General features: G+C 43.1%; 1 protein-coding gene across 1 annotated transcript in view; it reads right to left on the minus strand.

Moving 5' to 3' along the window:
* Window positions 1-14962, minus strand: part of STBD1 (starch binding domain 1) — a 91189-nt gene extending 76227 nt beyond the window's left edge. Inside the window, exon 1 of the mRNA XM_086961782.1 lies at window positions 14501-14962. Coding sequence (XP_086817908.1) covers window positions 14501-14852 — 352 coding nt within the window. The 5' untranslated portion in view covers window positions 14853-14962. The remainder of the gene's footprint in view (window positions 1-14500) is intronic.
* Between the last annotated feature and the right edge of the window lie 2080 nt (window positions 14963-17042).

Here is a 17042-nt window from a genome sequence, read left to right on the forward strand (position 1 = left end):
TCGCATGCACCGCAACTAATTTGACCGGTCTGCTGATCCTGAGCTCCTCCGAACTGAGAAATGTTCTGCAACACAGGTGGTGGTTTTCCACAGCACCAGAGGCGTGTCATGGCTTCCTTCCAAGAAGATATTCGGGCTCCAAGTAGCCCCAACAGAGCATCTCCTGTGACCAGAATCAGCCACACCACATTGTGTGCATCGTGGCCTGCATCTTTTCGTGAGCTGCTTATGGTCCTCTCGCGACTCCAATGCCTCTGACCTGTGGGCCCATTTGAGGGTTACCTTTGCTTCTCTTGGGCTCCCCTCATTGCTCGGGGCCTGCCAGACTCCCTCTTTGTCGTGAGTCCTGTGGACCTGCAGTTCCTGACACTGCTCCTACTTCCACTCCCACGGTGGTTGCATTTGCCAAGGCTTTTTGGTGCACCCACCAGGTACTGACCACTCACTCAACATGCTTCGTGGGACAGCTCGTGCATGACTCCTTGTCATACTCAGCGTCGCTGGTCCTCGCAGCTGCAGAGTCAAGGTCCTCGTCAACTCTCCTGCAACTCCTGACATCTGTGGGCATTCATCTTGCAGATCTTTAGGTCACTCTTGAGTGACACTGTACCCTATGCTTGCAGGTAAAAACCAGAATCCACCTTCGGATTCCAACTGACACTTTCTCCTCCTTCAGCAGCAGCACTATCCTTAAGTCCTCCACTGGGTTTGATGCGGTTTCCGTCACCACTTCACACCTATGCACCCAACTTACCTGGTGTAGGTAACGTGGGTACTAGAGTATTCACAGGTGAAGTGGCTCTCCAACCTTCTTTCTACCACAGGGTTTCTTCAGGGTCCACTGGGAAGGATTTTTAAGATACAACTGCGACTTACACGTAAACTTGTACGGAGCACGCAGTTTTGTTCCTACACTGCACACACTCTGTGGGGTACCTAGTCACTCACCTTGGGTGGTTCCTTGGGTCACTAGCACTTCCACGTCCTCTCGACAGACTGAGCAGAGTTGTGGTTCTTATACCACTTTTAGTATATGGTTTGGTCTACTACTGGGGTCCACTGTTTATTACGTGCTATTTACTGTGTTGCTTTGCAAAGTATTATGTGCACTGTACATATCCCCAGGTAGGAGATATTTGTAAGTACTAGAGAGCATTATATAATAAATACATATTTTTATAAATACCTTGTGTAGTTATTTTTTCACGTAATCTATAAGTATAACAAGCTGCTTTACACTCCTAGACGAATCATGAAGGCTGCTCTCCACAGCTACCACTTTGAGAGCTTTCTAAGGTTGAAGGGTTGTCTGAACTGGTGTAAGGTGTCCACTTACATAAGCGTACATCATACCAGGCCAGCTTCTCACTATGATCTTGCCTTGCTCAGCATCACACACATTAATTTAAAACGTCTCCTGAATCTACTACAATCTTAAGCAATTGCCAACATCCTGGAGGGAAACTTGAAGAAAACAGAGGTAGTAACACTAGGAAGGAAAAAAGCAAAGGAGGAGGCCGGTTTTAGAACAGGTTCACAGTGGATCAATCCTATAGTCCACAGTGGATCAATCCTTAAGTACCTAGGGGATTCACCTAGATGCAGGAGGCTCATTCGCACTACACCAGAAGTCGACGCAAAGGCTGACACTACAGGTAGCCCTATCAAAGCGCTCAATAGGCCTTCGCCCAACCCTACCCCCATTACAGGCAGTCATGAGAACTCTAATCTCAACAGAAGAGTTCTTCACCTGCTAAGGTTCTCATCCGCTGCCCAGATCAGGTTGAACTGGGCCTACTCAATCAGCAGACAGTAAGTGCTGGTGTCTACCTTAATTTGTGCCACAAGCTGCATGCAGTCGGGGACGAAGACCTAGAAGTATTGCCATGGGCTAAAATACTAGAGGCCTAAGTCTAGCACATTATCAGTTCCTTGAGGACGGCCAGCAGCTTCTAGACCTGAAAGACCTCTGAAACCGCAATCTGAGTCAACAAGCTTTCAAGCTGGGCATCAAAAAATGGGTCCCTACTTAGTCATACCATTCTGATAGGGCTGCCTTGGCTAAACGCAAGCACTCTTGGGCGGTCACTAACACCTATCGACCAGCATCTCCCACCCCTTATCTATCCCATTCAATTGTAGCTAAGATTCATGACTGAGGCTGGGAGAGTGGCTGTTCTTGAAACATCTTGCCAGCTCACGTCGACTGCAGGAAGGTACAATCTGTAGGGGCTGCAGCCACTGTGAGGAATCCCCCAACGTGTTGTGTGCCTTTGTCCCGCACTGCTGGCCAAATGGAAAATCAGGCTGAAACATGAATGAACACTCTGGGAGTCCCCACATGCAGACAAGCCATTATCACATCGCTCAACCCCGATAACATTCGCCTAAATATCCAGCTGACAAAGTTTGTCTCCTTAGCTCATAACAGACTATGTCACTTAAGGTTCTCATCAAGCCCCAGGACAATGATCATAAGATTGTCAATCCGTCCTCAAGACTGTCAAAAGACAGCAATGACGGCAAGATTACTTTGCTACTACCACCAATCAGAACAGCACTTTTTAAATAAAATGTTTGGTCACACTAAAATGTTAGCTTAGCCTATTGCAAAGTCTTTATTGGCAAATGTTTTGCAATCGCTCAGATATTTAAAAATTAGTGAGACTAGAGGATTTTAGTGTTTCTTACAATATGTGCAGGCTACCCCAGCATCAGGTAACTGGGCTGACAGGTTCTTCTAGCGCATGTCTTGTAGCTCTTATCAATTGTACAACCACTTTTTGTATACAAGATACATGGGGCCCTTGTAAAGAAATTACGAAAAACCACTCAAACACAATGTTTGCACAAGCACTATCGTATTATAATTTTAGTCCAGTCACACCTGCAAATGCGTATTCAACTAAAGCTTTGACACAAAGTGAGTTTTTAGAATTTATGATCATTGTTTAATATGTGTCAGTGACCTCCGTGTCAGACAGATATAGGTGGATAGCTCCCATAAGTGCACCTTGAGTAGCTATACCATACCATACTAGTTTTTAGTTCAGATAAATCAGGCTTTTGCACCAGCACTTCGTTATATCTATTCATCTCTGTTCCCCACGGTGAAATCTACTCGAGTGTCTCTTAAATCGCATTGGCTTCCAGCAATTTCGAAATTTTCAAATGAAACATCACAATCCTATGCTGCTACTACCCACTCTGCACAGGCACTTTACTGTCAACTTAAAAGTAGCACCCGCAATTTGTTACAATACCACTGTCTTTACAAGTTTGACATGCATCTTGGAGAAAGCACCAAGTCTTGATTTGAGATTTTATAGGTTTGTATGTCTTTTAAATAAGTGTAATGGTATTAAGTAACCGTATACAAAGAAGATTATCCCTTTGTAACATGTGTGCTTTCATTGTGGACCATGAACTACTGTCTTTATGGTAAAATTAGACCATAGAGTGCCGGCAGCACTCTATTGGGGTTAAAAGAATCAATATTGTGACAGACCGTGTTCTCTGTGTCACTGATTAAAGCAGACTGGGCCATATGTTTAAAGTTCCACTTCCATGCTTCTGCTCAGACCCTTAAACACCGACATCCTGAGTGTGCTGATTATGATGATGCGAGTAACCAGTGTAGGACATGCATGGTGTGTGAATGGGGGCAAATGGAATCCTTTTTCGACACCACTAAGCTGGCACAGAATGGAGGTTTAGGGCTATGTTCCCAGGCAGTGGAAGTGTACAGCTTACGTTCCAGCAGTTGGAGAGAGGAGGCCGAGATACTGAAGTGAGGGGAGTGAAGACAGAGCTCCTTTAAATATTCTGTTTGGCTAGCAAAAAGATCCTAATTAGTTTTCCTTGGCAATGCTTTTTGGTGGCTGGTAGGGACATTGGACTCTGTTGTGAAAAGTTACAACTTCTCAAGCCTACCCTTTCGTCTTTCACCGATTACTCCTTCAGTTCAGGTAATGACAGCCAGGTGCAGAAACTTCCAACCTCTGAACCTCTGTTGTGGGTGCTCCAGTATGGAGCAAACCCAATGCTATCTCTTGTATGGAATCTCACTCAATACAAGGCAGCATCTGGCGAACTGCCTAGGAAGACACCTAAAAGAATAATCACCTCAAACTGATTATACAGTTTGAGAAAGTGTATCCCAACCACAGTCTAGAAGTTGTGCATGGATGTTTGACCCAAACCATTCCCTTGATTCTGATTCCAAGTTTTCAATGGCTAAGATAGTGAGTGATTTGCAGAATTATAGGATTGCTGTGCAAGCAGGACCGGTAGAAATAAGGTTTTCCCTTGGTGGAAGATTTATACAAATCTTGGGTTAAAAAGTTACCAACATTGAGGAATATCGCAAAATATTAGCCCATACGTTGAGTCCTGCCTAGTTCGAAATGTAACCATACAACATATAAAGTGTATATTTAGAAAGTTATTTTTATTAAAAAAAAATAAAAAAAAATCGATGTTTGCAATTAAAAAATTCAAATAAAATTTACAGTTGATAGCATCCTATTGGTACATTATAAAAACGTACATATGCACGAGGAAAAAGAACTTTGCCTAAACAGCTAAAATGTTAAAACAATATACTGGATCTCAGTCCTATCTAAAAAAAACACCTATGCCAAAACCTTATATATGTCACAGAAACAGACATGGAACAGACAATACAATTTGTCATCAGATAACACATCAGTGTTTAACAATTTTTAAAAACGAATCCTAGTAGCAGGTTATTTAGCTTATCTATAGGATTAGTTATTTGCCATTGATTGTGTTGAATGTAGCGTTGACACGTTTTGATGGCTTGATTATATTATTCCATCTTTTTCAAGACAAATATACATCTCTCGTAATAGGCACTGGTTGGTTGCCTGGTTATTGGGCATCAGTCCTTATTTCATATTAATGTAGCCTCGATTCAGAGAGTGGACTCTGTCGGCCTGCTCGTTGCCATAAATGTAGCAAATCTCAAACAGCGGTCTTGAGTCTTTGTTTATTTGTTCTCTAGACCTTTGATGGTTTGGAATTACATCTATTTAAGCGCTTTGTTTGACAATCTTTAAAAAACTTAGTTTGTTGCGGTTTCACATTGCCATTTAATTACGTAGTTAGAGGGTTTCTGACAGTTGGCTGTCTTTGCTCTTTTTTCAGAAAACCTGATGGAGCTTTACTTATATTGCTCTTGGGACTGCTAACTTTCCTTAATCCTTTCCCTCTTTCATATTATGCGTGAGTTATGTCCGAATGGTGTGCGACTGGCGTGCACGGATTCTTCCTCCTGTTCGATATAGGGAGTAGGACCGGTGCCTGACAGCCAATCTCCATAAGATTAGACATACCCTGCAGTCTGGATTTCCTGCTTCTAGAGCTATGTTCTTGCCATGAAGTGCCTAGAAGTCTGCTTGACTGCTGAGGAAGGAGGGGGGGGGGCAAGGATCCAAGCCAGTCTTGCAGGAGAAGAGACTGTCCAGAAAACCGCAAGGTCTAGTACATCTCAGTTGCCTGTTGGATGCCAAGGAAGAAGCGGAGTGCGATCTAGGAGCTCCCAGGTGCCTGTGCCCTACACCAAACATTTTGGTTCCTGGCAGGAATCAAGCAGCGTGATTGCCATAGGCTCAGTTGTGGCTGCAAATGTGCAAATATTAAATGCCAGGATGGGGCTGCCACATCTATACTGCTTAAGGCCCAAGCAGGGTTGCAACTGCCGAATTACTGAAGGCCCAGTTAGGGCTGCATCAGAATGGTCTACCTGGACATGGCTACAACAGGATATTGCAGAAGTCCTACCTAGGACTGAACTCACCTACAGTCATTTGAGACTGTCCCACATCAGGACTGCCCACTGCAGAGTTATGGTACGCACCTGTTTGACTGGATCAGCGACTGTTAGACCTGGGATCCCTGGTTGGAGGAAGTAGGTACCTTAGGCCAAATAGGGACCCGCGGTTCCACGTCAGGGGAAGGAAGGTCACCTTCTGAAGTAGCCCTGCTCACCCCCTTTGTAGCTTGGCATGAGCAGCCAGGCTTATCTTCAAGGCAAATGTGTAAAAGTATTTGCAACCATGCTCAGCAACCCAATGACGACACCACAAATAGACTCCACACGAGTTTTATAAAAACAAGTATGAACTTTATATAGAAAGTTATACGGTAAGACCACACAATATAAATCAAACATATGCATATTTGTAATATTCCTTCTGGACGGTTGTTAGGCCAGCCAGTACTTGTAAGTTCTGGAGATAATAATGAGCACTTCTAAACAGTCTACTGTAATCCTAACACCATGTTATGCAGATAGTATTGCTAGAATCAGGCACTTTTGCAATGTAAAAATAATGCAATGCGTACGCAACAATCACACAAACATTCAAAAGCACTCCAGAGTCCACAAGAGTCGACTGCTCAACCAATGTATAAAAGCTGCAAACCTGTGAGCTCCACACCAGATAAACATCAATGCTGGAGCAACACTGGCCTTTAAACTGACGAAACAGACAGACTTCTACAGGTAACTGCAACCAACAAAAATTGATATAGTAAAAGGTTACAGATTGACCTTCGGGTCACAGAATACAGGAAAGCTGCGCCAGTTCACAGTTTCTACCTTGCAGCAGAGTAAATATAACACTTTTTTTCCTCTATGCAGTGAGCTCCGGCGACCCTCGAGTGTGCATCCCAGTATTGTTAATTTTTTTTTATAAGTACCATATTGCATTTTGAGATTGCTAAAGGACTTCTTTCCAAAAAGAAAATCAGTGGGCTCAATACTCACTTATTGTGCCTACCGATTAGGTTTTTTTACTTCTGTTTTTACCCCTACACTATCTCCTTGAGACGCCCTCAACTGCTCACCCTTACTAACCCAAGAGTCAGATGCAGTAGGGTGTTTACTTGACCGCACCTGCATGGCTTTTGTATGACAGACCACAGGATGCCAGTGATGAAAAACCCCAACCAACACGACTGCGGCCCAGTAACCCCCCCCCCCCCCCACTTTATTTGGAATGTTCCAGCTGTAAGCTCCAGTAGGAATAAGTGAGGACAGAATTTGATCCATTAGCTCTTGCAAACCAGTAGTAAGAATCCATCTGGCGACAACTCAGCCACGTTTAAACCATTCTCCACAAGTCAAGGTTACATAGCACAAAATGGTTGCCAAGCTTAATTGCAATTCTCCGACATGAATTATTAATTTTTGTTCTGATTTGCAAATAGGCCGTGACATTAGCTGATTACTTGTCACCAAATATTTAACATGAACTGGAGCAAGTATCGAGCCTAAAATACCTGGGCATCCTTTTCAACATGCGTGACATGCACTCAACACAGCTTTCCACTCAAAAGATATCCCCTGGTCCATGAAAATGAGCTTAAAAAAATGGCAAAAAAGATGCATTGTCCAGATCTCACAGGCATTTGTAAAGGGACTGAGGCAAAGTTCATCCCAACCCTAGCCTATGGTTCCCTGATATTTGAAGGTCAAATCGACTCATGGCTGGATAAGGTGCTAAATGTATGCAATAAATCTTTTTTCTCTCCCCGTTGCCACCCCATCGTCTCAAATACGACTGGAATTGGGACGAAGCAAACAATCAAGCTGAAAGCTCGATTTTTGGGATACTGCGCCAAGCTTAAGGCAGCTCTTAAAGTTTCTCTAAAAAAACTAATATGGCTTGGCATTCAGGAAAATAAACTGATGGGAACCTTACGCAAGAAGAGCACCTGAACTTTTGGGAGCACAAAGCATATTCAAACAAAATATGCCCCAGAAGCGGATGGCCAAATTGTTAGCCAAAAATTAAAATATAACAAATCAAGGGAGGAGGAACTGCAAGAGTTAGCCTGAAAGCCCACGTGGATCTCTGTGCAACGCTCTACCAAGATCAGGTAAAAGTGTGACACCAATCTAGCCCTATGAAACAGGCACTCAAAAAAGATCTCATATGGATGCGATGTGGACTAATTCCCCTAAAAGTATATAAATTTGAATGCTTGAAAGGTTTTTCTGATCAGCAATGAGGATTGTGTTTTTTTGTGCAGGAATCACTAATGCACATTAATATTCTGTCTTTGTCTGGGTCTAAAAATGTTAAGGTGCTACTGGTTAAAGCAGATATTTTGGCGTTTGGGTATCACTCAATGTAATAAAGCAGTTATCACATGCTTCAGTGGTTCAGATGGTCAGCTTACAGCCAGCTGCATGAAATTCCTCAGGGAAGTCCTTAAATTATTGAATACATCCACTACGACCAGCTGAAATAAATAAAAATGCAGGTGCCTGGTGGTTCTGAAGTTAAAATACAGCTGTCGCTCTGCCCCTACAGAGACTATTGCAGGCTTACAGATTAGCTGCTACACACTGGCTAGGACTAGGCTTGGGTGGCCCTAGTGCTGCATCCCTTTTCGGTTTTATTATAAGTGTGTTTTTGATATTTTAACCTGACTGACAAGTATCATTTGACCAACTGTGACTTTGGAGTGTTTGGGCGTTTGATGACGTATTGTAATGGTTTTAAATAACTAGAAACAAGAAAAATCTATCTTAAACACGTGCATCAAATGCAAGATGTCAGTATTTTTGCTTTTCATCTGCTAACATAGTGGAGCACCCAGAGGCGATTTCTGACTTTGTCCTTTAAGGATACAGTTGTGTTGGCTTGCTGTGTAAGGCATACGTTTTGGAGCTGTCGTACACTGACCTATGAGCTACTGTTACAAGGCAACAGCTGCGGTCCAGCAAAACTGCTCAAGACACTCAATCGCCCTCACCGGCAGCAATGCTTCGCAAGTGCTCCATTTCAAACTGATTCGGATTCTTGAAGCATGCAGTCAGAACAGCTTCACAACAGCTCACCTACAGCTAAATCACATTCAAAACTAGAACAAACGGGTTTGCTTTACTTTTCTTGCACAACCTGCCCATCCTTCCTGCTGGCAATCTTTCAATGAGTGTTTTAGATAAGTTTATTGCAAAACGATTTCCTGCCCCGGAACTGGAAGTTCTGAAGATTCCTGCGTAATCAACATACCAGCACCATCTTTGGGTTAGCTGAAAAGGACAACTGTCTGAAATGACCAATGTTACAAATTCTTTAATAGATGTCTCGAGTTGGCTTTGGCTCTGCCCAGAGGGATATATTTATCTCTCTACTAAAGAGGTTAGGCTTATAATTGCACTTTTTTTTTAACAGTGACAGATTCCACTTGTCTGTCTAGTGGGAAGACTGTCTCCCATACCACTATCTGCAATTTACACACTAAACAAAGTCACTCCCTAATTCAGAGCTTTCCAAACGGTGTGTCCCGACACAATACTGTGTCGCCTGCAAATGGTGGGTGTGTCACACGATGACACCGGTTTTAATGGACACTTCGCACATAACTGTTGCTAATTAAGAGGCATTCCTTTGAAAGGGTGTCAGCAAACGCAGCACGGACTCCCTGACACTCTGCTCTATGGGGGCCAGGATATTCACAACAAAGCAGTAAATGGTCTTTTAAAGACTTGCAAAGTACTAGGGTGCAGCTGTGTGTGTGTCCAGGAAGCTGTCTCTGCCCAGGCTACCATACACGCAGGGTGAGAAGAGAGGGGGGGCAAGACCCACAGAGAGGAAGGGAGACCCACAGAGAGGAAAGGAGACCCACAGAGAACCCCCCAAACCCCTTTAGGTGGTTCGAGCTCGCTCGCTACGATCTCAGACAACCCCCCCCCCCCCCAACCCCTTTAGGAGGTTCAGGCTCGAACGCTACGATCGCTCAATACACTGCCTTATTGTGTCCCTAAATGATGCATCTCCAAAAAGTGTGTCACCAACATGAAAAGTTTGTAAAGCTATGCCCTAATAGAAGGCGAAATATTTTGAATCTACAACTAAAACTCATGCTTTGCTAGGGAATTATTATTTGGTACAAAGGGTAAAAAGATGCAGTGCAGTATCTACTTGTCAACTCAGTTGCAGGTAGGCTAGCTTGAGAAGAGTCGCCAATAACCTTCAAAATGACAATGCCTCCCTGTATTTCATTTAAAATGTAGTCCCCACCACCAGGGGTGGGCTTGGACTTGCAGTTACAGTGGGGGTGTAGTAGCGTCCGGCGAAAAGATATTCTGAACATTGAAGACATTCTCATGATAGAGGCCACAAAGAAAATAAGAACATGAAGGGGTCAGGGACAGCTAGTGGTGGAAATTGGATATTAACCACAAGATCCCACAAGTTAAGCTGGGAGAGGGGAGTAAGTAAGAGGGAGACATGAGTAGAGTCTGCCTATTAGCTGACCCACTACATGTGTATTTTAACAAGCACTCAATTAAAAAAAAAATGACAGGAAAAGCAAAAACAATGCTGTTCTGGCTTAATTTCACAACTAACACCAAATGTTATTTCCGCCCAGGGCACTATCGCCAGCAATTCGATTTAGTGCCAGACCTGCATGTGCATTCTGCAGACCACGTCTTTCAGTCTTTGACAGAGCAAGGTACGGGACCAGCAAGCCAAAGGTTCACATCTTAGTTCGATAACTCAGGCGTTAATGTATTTGCTGGGAGATTTTTGTGCAATTTGTTGGACACGAGTTCCAATTAAGGAAACAAAAGCTCAGTGGCTTAGTTCCCCACTGCAAACAGCTGTACACAGCCAGTAACTATAGTTTTTTTTTAATGCTGCAAGTCTTAACTCATTCTTTCTTTTTAATAAGGGTAATAACAGAATTGCCACCAAACTTTGCAATACATAACACCTTTCATTAAGTGCCATAAAATATTCAATTTAAACTGTGCTATATAATTGGTCATAGGTAGTGTATTTGCACGCAGACCTACATTGCTTACATACAGAGAACAGACATACCCTTTTTACATACATGCAAGTACAAATGACAGACATTTATAAAGAGCAATACATAAGCCCAAAGAATTCTTAACCTTTTAAGAACCAACAAGACGAACCACCGAAGAAATATCTAACTTAACATTACATGGAAGTTTAAAGCCGTTTTCAAGTCGAAGGCAGATTCTCCCTCTGTCGCAGAATCACCAAAACAGTGTTGCGCTCTCTTAAAACGTGGAAAGTTATGCCACCCGTTCTCAACTGTGAGAATCAGTGAAGCATCAATAGGAAAAGCTTTTCAGATCCGAAAGATCCATTTGTGTTATGCCTCGGAAAAAGTTTCCGAATGGAGTAGTTAGATTGACAAAAAGCTTTAAATCTAATTCTTTGCTCAACCAAAAGCCAGTGCAGGGATCTTTTTCACTCTAATCTTCATATTTACAAAGACTTAAGACCACTAACTGACACGTCTTGTTCTTTGGACCCTACAAAATTGCAATTTCAAGCAATACTAGTAACAGACATTCGCATAATCCAGCCGTGAGCATATTACTACATTAGCTGATAACTTATTTTTCCTGTAATAAAAAGGGAGGGAAATAACCATCTTCACTGCAAAAACCAGGCAGAGACAGTACTATTAATTTGAGGAATATGACGACAGTGTTTATCTTGAATCCAAGATTTAGATTCTTTAACATCACAGATGGCGAATGAAGAGGCTCTGGACGTGAAGAGTAAATGTAGGTTTTATTTGCCTATGTTTGGAACCATTACGTCTGAGAAAAGATTCATCCAATCCCAGATGGACAGCAAGCAATTGTTCACATCTTCCTTTATTTTATGCAGAGGCTTGTTGTCCCACAGAATAATCCAGGTATAGCCAGCAAAGGAAATAATTTCAAAACCAAAATCTCCGACATTTTCAGCCAGAGGATAGGTGTAAATGTAAAAAAATGGGACCATGCTGAGGCACTCAACATAGTAAAGTGCAATGGGTCGCTAGTAGTTACATGCTACTGAGTGATCTAAATTAAACTCAAGACAGGTTTTACCATTGACAACTTCCAACTATTAAGAACCATGCCTGAAAGAAGAGTAATTTAGAATGAAGGCAGGTGCAGAAATCGTAACATGGGTAAGATCTTTTAAAAATATTAATGTGGCAAATCTTCTGACAAACCAGATTTTAACTCCATTAGGATTCTCTCCACCTCATCCTTTGTGGCGAAGAGCAGAGGTGGGTAAGCAACTGAATGCTCAAGCGTGGCTTTGGCTTATCTCGAGGACTCATTGGAAACTTGAGCCCATAACGAGCCGAATTTTGATGTGGCTACTGCCTCCCGCACTCACTCTACCCTTTTATTCTCAAAGAGGAAAAAACAAAGCATTAAAATGTTAAACAGGACTGACAAATGAAGTCTTGTTTTGTGGCTGATATCCACAAAGAGAAACCGGAAAACCTTGATTAATTGAGGCTTTTCCAATTAACCAACTTGTGTGGTTTTAGGCAAACATTTTATATTGCCGATCCTCCTTTTTCTGCACCATCGCATATGAAAGCACCTTCAAATACTCGAGTTCAGAATACCAGCTGTAGTACAGATGCAGGGTTCACATGACTACTGCTGTGCTCTTAATTCACGAATGGCACTGTCTTCCGGGTGGGAGCGGGCCTGAAATGGTTCCAACTCCATGTTTAAAAACTATCACTGTAGTGCTTCAGTGCAGTGGCGTATTAATGTCAAAAGTTTCCACATGTTTACACCAATACAATTTTTTGAAATTTCACGAGACTATCATATTGAATGTTAAGTTTGTTGTATGATTGAGTTCAAGTCTCGGCTCGTGGAGAGACTTTGAAGCAAGCCAGAGCTTTGACTCTGCTTGTTAATTTGTTGGCTCACCCACCTCTAGCTAAGTGTAGCATATTATCTATCAGAGGTTCCACTTTTCTCAGTTATTGGGGAAGTTTCATCAAGGTCATATTAACAACATTCAGCCTTGTAAAATGTTATCCGTGCAGAGTGAGAAATGGAAACCCCTTAATATCAGTTAATGACTAGGCCAACTTGAGAAATGACACTCTGGACACTAAGTGGGTCGCAAGGTGTCCAGCAGTTCTGCCTTTGCTTTTCAACACATGCTGCCCGATACGACAACTCAGACTAATGGAACTAAACAGGGCCTTTAAAGTGAGCACTAGGAGGCTATATCAGCAGGATTTGGAGTGGAGCTGTCAATTCACCTAGGTTCCCTGGACAGTTCCGCCTCACAACACACAAAGTGTGCAGGTGCTGTAGTGGCATTTGCTGATGGGTCTTGCTAAAGCCAGCACCATGAACTGGGAAAAGTCAAACGATTAATCTGCCACGGCATGAACTCCGCACCATCACTAAGACTACTCCTGTAACCAAAATACTGCTTGTCACCTATGCAAGCACCGCGAGTGGCATCAACCATTAAACAGCCACTTCTGTGCCGCTCTCTAGAGAACGACTTTTTGGTTAGCTGGCCATCTCCACAGCAGGTAACGTCAAATTGTCTTCCTTGACTTGTACAAACAACGTTATGAACATTGGACACTCTGTAGTGGCTTCATTCTGTTTGACTACAAATTAGAAACACTGAAGGCAGAGTGAACAAATACTAGCCAAAGGATAACGTACAGCAAGTTTAACATTAACCACCAAATGCCCCTTGATTCTGCATTCGCAGAAATCAATGCGTTTAGCAAGATGTGGCAGTCTCTCAGTGGGTAGTAGTACAGCCTGCATGAACCTGAAGAGAGACGACCATTACGAAGCGGCGGCCAAAATAAACATTCCAATCTTAGGTCATAGGTCAGCGGGTCACAGAGGTGGACTGGTCAGTTACATGTCAGAACAAGGATATCATGCTTCAACTAAAGCATTCTCTCCCACGGGCAACCCTCCCCACGTTCACACACTGTACGGCATAGCCTCACAGATTCTCAGCACGCCCATAATGCTAAAAATAAAACTAGGTTATGCGTTTCTGACGAGCATGCCGCTGCCTTACTCCGACAGGGCTCTTCTGCCGAAAAATGCTTCCAGAAAAATAAGTTAGTCATTAAACCAAAAATGCTGACAACCAGCGGTACAGACGACATGCACTTAACTTTAGTATATTTCGGGAGATGGTTGCAACCAAGAGGAGCACTACCCCTCCACCCCCCTGCGTTTAATAACCTGACACTGGAAGAAGTGTGGGGAGAAATGGCATGACATCAAAAAAGCCATCACTTTCTTTAAAGTAATTCACCACCAAACCTTTATCTGATACTACAACCTTGAAAGGCTCGCGGCTACGATGGAATATTCATCAAATTCGATACCTCGGTTCACTCAAAAAGAAAAAAACGAGAAGGGAATGGATAACACCTAACTCGCCACGTTTTACGATTTTACTTGTGTGTGTGAACACTTCAGACGTTTATCTAATGCACTGCCAGACAGGACTCAAAGGCCAAGTATCGCTGACAAATGATGCTGTGCGGGCGAGCGGACATTCAAGTACAAGGACTATCTATGCAGGCTACTAAAAGCGTTAACTGCTGGAGGTGCCTTGAGAGGGCTGGGGTGGGGCGAGCGGTGACTTCTGTCAAGGTGCAGTGGTCGACTTGAAGTTACCTGTTGCTCCTTCTGTGTTGATTTGGGACTGGCACGTGGCTGCTTTGCTTGCTGACTTCTCAACCTTCACACCCCCTTCTATCACTTCAGATTGGGCGCTGCAGACGTCCGGAGCCTGTTCCTCGCCGTCTACCTCTTTCCTCGCGGTTGATACGGGTTTTGTTCCGGGCTGGCTCGCCGCCGCCCCATCATCCTCACTCTCCCCGGAGCCTCCGTACCAAAACCAGGCAAAGATAGCGGCGAGAAGCCCCAGTACCAGCGCCGACCACATGCCGCCCACCACCTCACCCAGAGCGCCCCTGCCCCCGGTGGGAGGGCTCGGTGGCTGCGCGTGGGGCCCTCCTCCTGCCATTGCCTCTCTGGGTAAGTAAGCTTGGGAGAGCCGCTACACGCACTCAGGAGACACGGTCACAGCAGCGGCAGAGCCGGCCTCCGTCTGCACTATAAAATCTTCTTCGGCTGGGCGGGGCGTCCGATGTCACTCCTCTCCCCGCCCTCACACGCAGTCCACCGACTGCCCTGCGTGGATTAAAAGGTGCAGAGCCGCACGCACGCACAGGCGGATAGATAGAGCACAAATCTGCTGCTGCTAACCAACGCCTTATAAAGAGGCTAAAATAAATAATGAAAAGTCCTAGCCTCAAAGTCCTGTCCGTAAAATAGCTTCTGCAGTTTTCTAAATTGTATTTAATACGAAAGTAAGCTATCACTTCACGGATATTAATTTTGTAGAACTTGAAATTATTTTTAAAATGTGTTGGACGGGATAAAAGTTGTACGTATAGTCAGTCCCTTAAGCAAACTTTTATTTTGGCAAAAAGTGAAGGTCGTGCCTGAGTTACGAACTCCGTTGGCATAGAATGGGATCCGAACTGACGACATGATGGTTACAGGACAGCCGCACTTTTCTTTTTTTTTTAAGTTTGAAGTTTATTAAGGAATGAGAATAGCAAAGCAGTACAAGAAGAAACAATCATAAGTTATAAAAACACAACTTTTTCTCTTACAATTACAGTGGAATTTTTCATGAAAAATAACGTAAAGAGAACAATATGTATTGAAGAGATGCAAGAATATTGAGGAGAAGGGAAAATCATTAGAAGTAAAAATCGCAGAGATAACAATAAGAAAACTTAATGTGCATCAATAAATTCATATATATTAAAACTAAACATTCATGGTGGTTTTTGAACTTCGACATTGCGCAATGTAGAAATGGGGGGTGGTCTGGAGATCTGGGATAGGTATTCGGTGAGGGGGAGCCATAGTAGGTCACGTTGTATTGCTAGGGAAATAGGGGATACAAAATTTGTGTCTAGACGATGGTTAAAACACACTGCGTTCCACCAAGCAGTGAAAGAAACATCATTAGCCTGTTTCCAATGTGATGTAATATGATGAAAGGCTATGGCAATCAGGAGGTCCAGTAGTTTGTGTTTAAAGTGAGAACCAGGAAGATCAGGGGAAAGGGAACCTAGAAAAATATGAAGGATGGAAAAGGGATGAGTGATATTGAAAAGTTTTTGGAATTGAGACCAAACTAAATGCCAGAAATGGAGAATGGGAGGGCATTCAAAGAGCATGTGTTTCAAATCAGCTATAGGACAAGAACATGACCAACAGGTGGAGGGAGTGTCTGATGAGAAAGATGACAAAATAGAGGGAGTGTATAATGTACGATTGTAAATAAAAAATAAGGTTTGGGTAGTATTAGCAGCTCTAGATGTTTTGTGAATTTTAGACCAAATCTTATCCCAAAAAATAGGGAGCCATTCTTGAGACAAGTCTTCTTCCCAAGCCAGCTCAACCTTAGATTTAGAGCGTTCAGTCGACGATTGTAGAGTTTTATATAGAAAAGAAGCAGAGGGAGATTGGTCAAGGGCATTAGAAATGGAAAGATGAGGTGTAGGAATAGAATTGGTGGAGGGAAGATCGGAGAGATATTGGAGAAGGGAAGGAATCAGCGATAAATATTGTTTACGAGAAGAGGAAGGGAGTGAAAATTGTTCTTGAAGAAGGTGAAAGGGGAGAGGATCAGCATCAGAAAGAAGTTGAGAAACCCATTTTAAACCACGAGAGTGCCAAGATTTCCAATAGAGAGAGCGATTGCGAATTTGAAGATGCTTGTTATGCCAAATAGGTTGAGTTTGAAGAGAAGAAGTAGAAGGATAAGAAGATAATAAGTAGGGCTGAAGAAGGGAGCGAGTGCGAGAAATTATAGGGGACCGAAAAGAGGAGACATTAGAGGAAAAGGAAAGAACTTCACTGAAGTCATAGGGATGGAGGAAGGATGATTCTAGCGTAAGCCAAAGTGGAGGATAATACGGAAGATCTGAAGTAAGCCAGCGTAGAGCTTGTTTTAAAGAAAAGGCATTATGATATGCTTTAAAATTGGGGAATTTGACCCCGCCCATAGATTTGTCTCTCTTCAAAACAGAAAGAGCTATTCGAGATCTTTTTCCTTTCCATAAAAATTTCAGCAAAATAGAATCTATGGACTTGAAGTAATGATTTGGGATATGAATAGGAGTCATAGAAATGG

This window comes from Lissotriton vulgaris, chromosome 3_1 (assembly GCF_964263255.1).
Source record: "Lissotriton vulgaris chromosome 3_1, aLisVul1.2, whole genome shotgun sequence".
NCBI classification, from domain to species: domain Eukaryota; kingdom Metazoa; phylum Chordata; class Amphibia; order Caudata; family Salamandridae; genus Lissotriton; species Lissotriton vulgaris.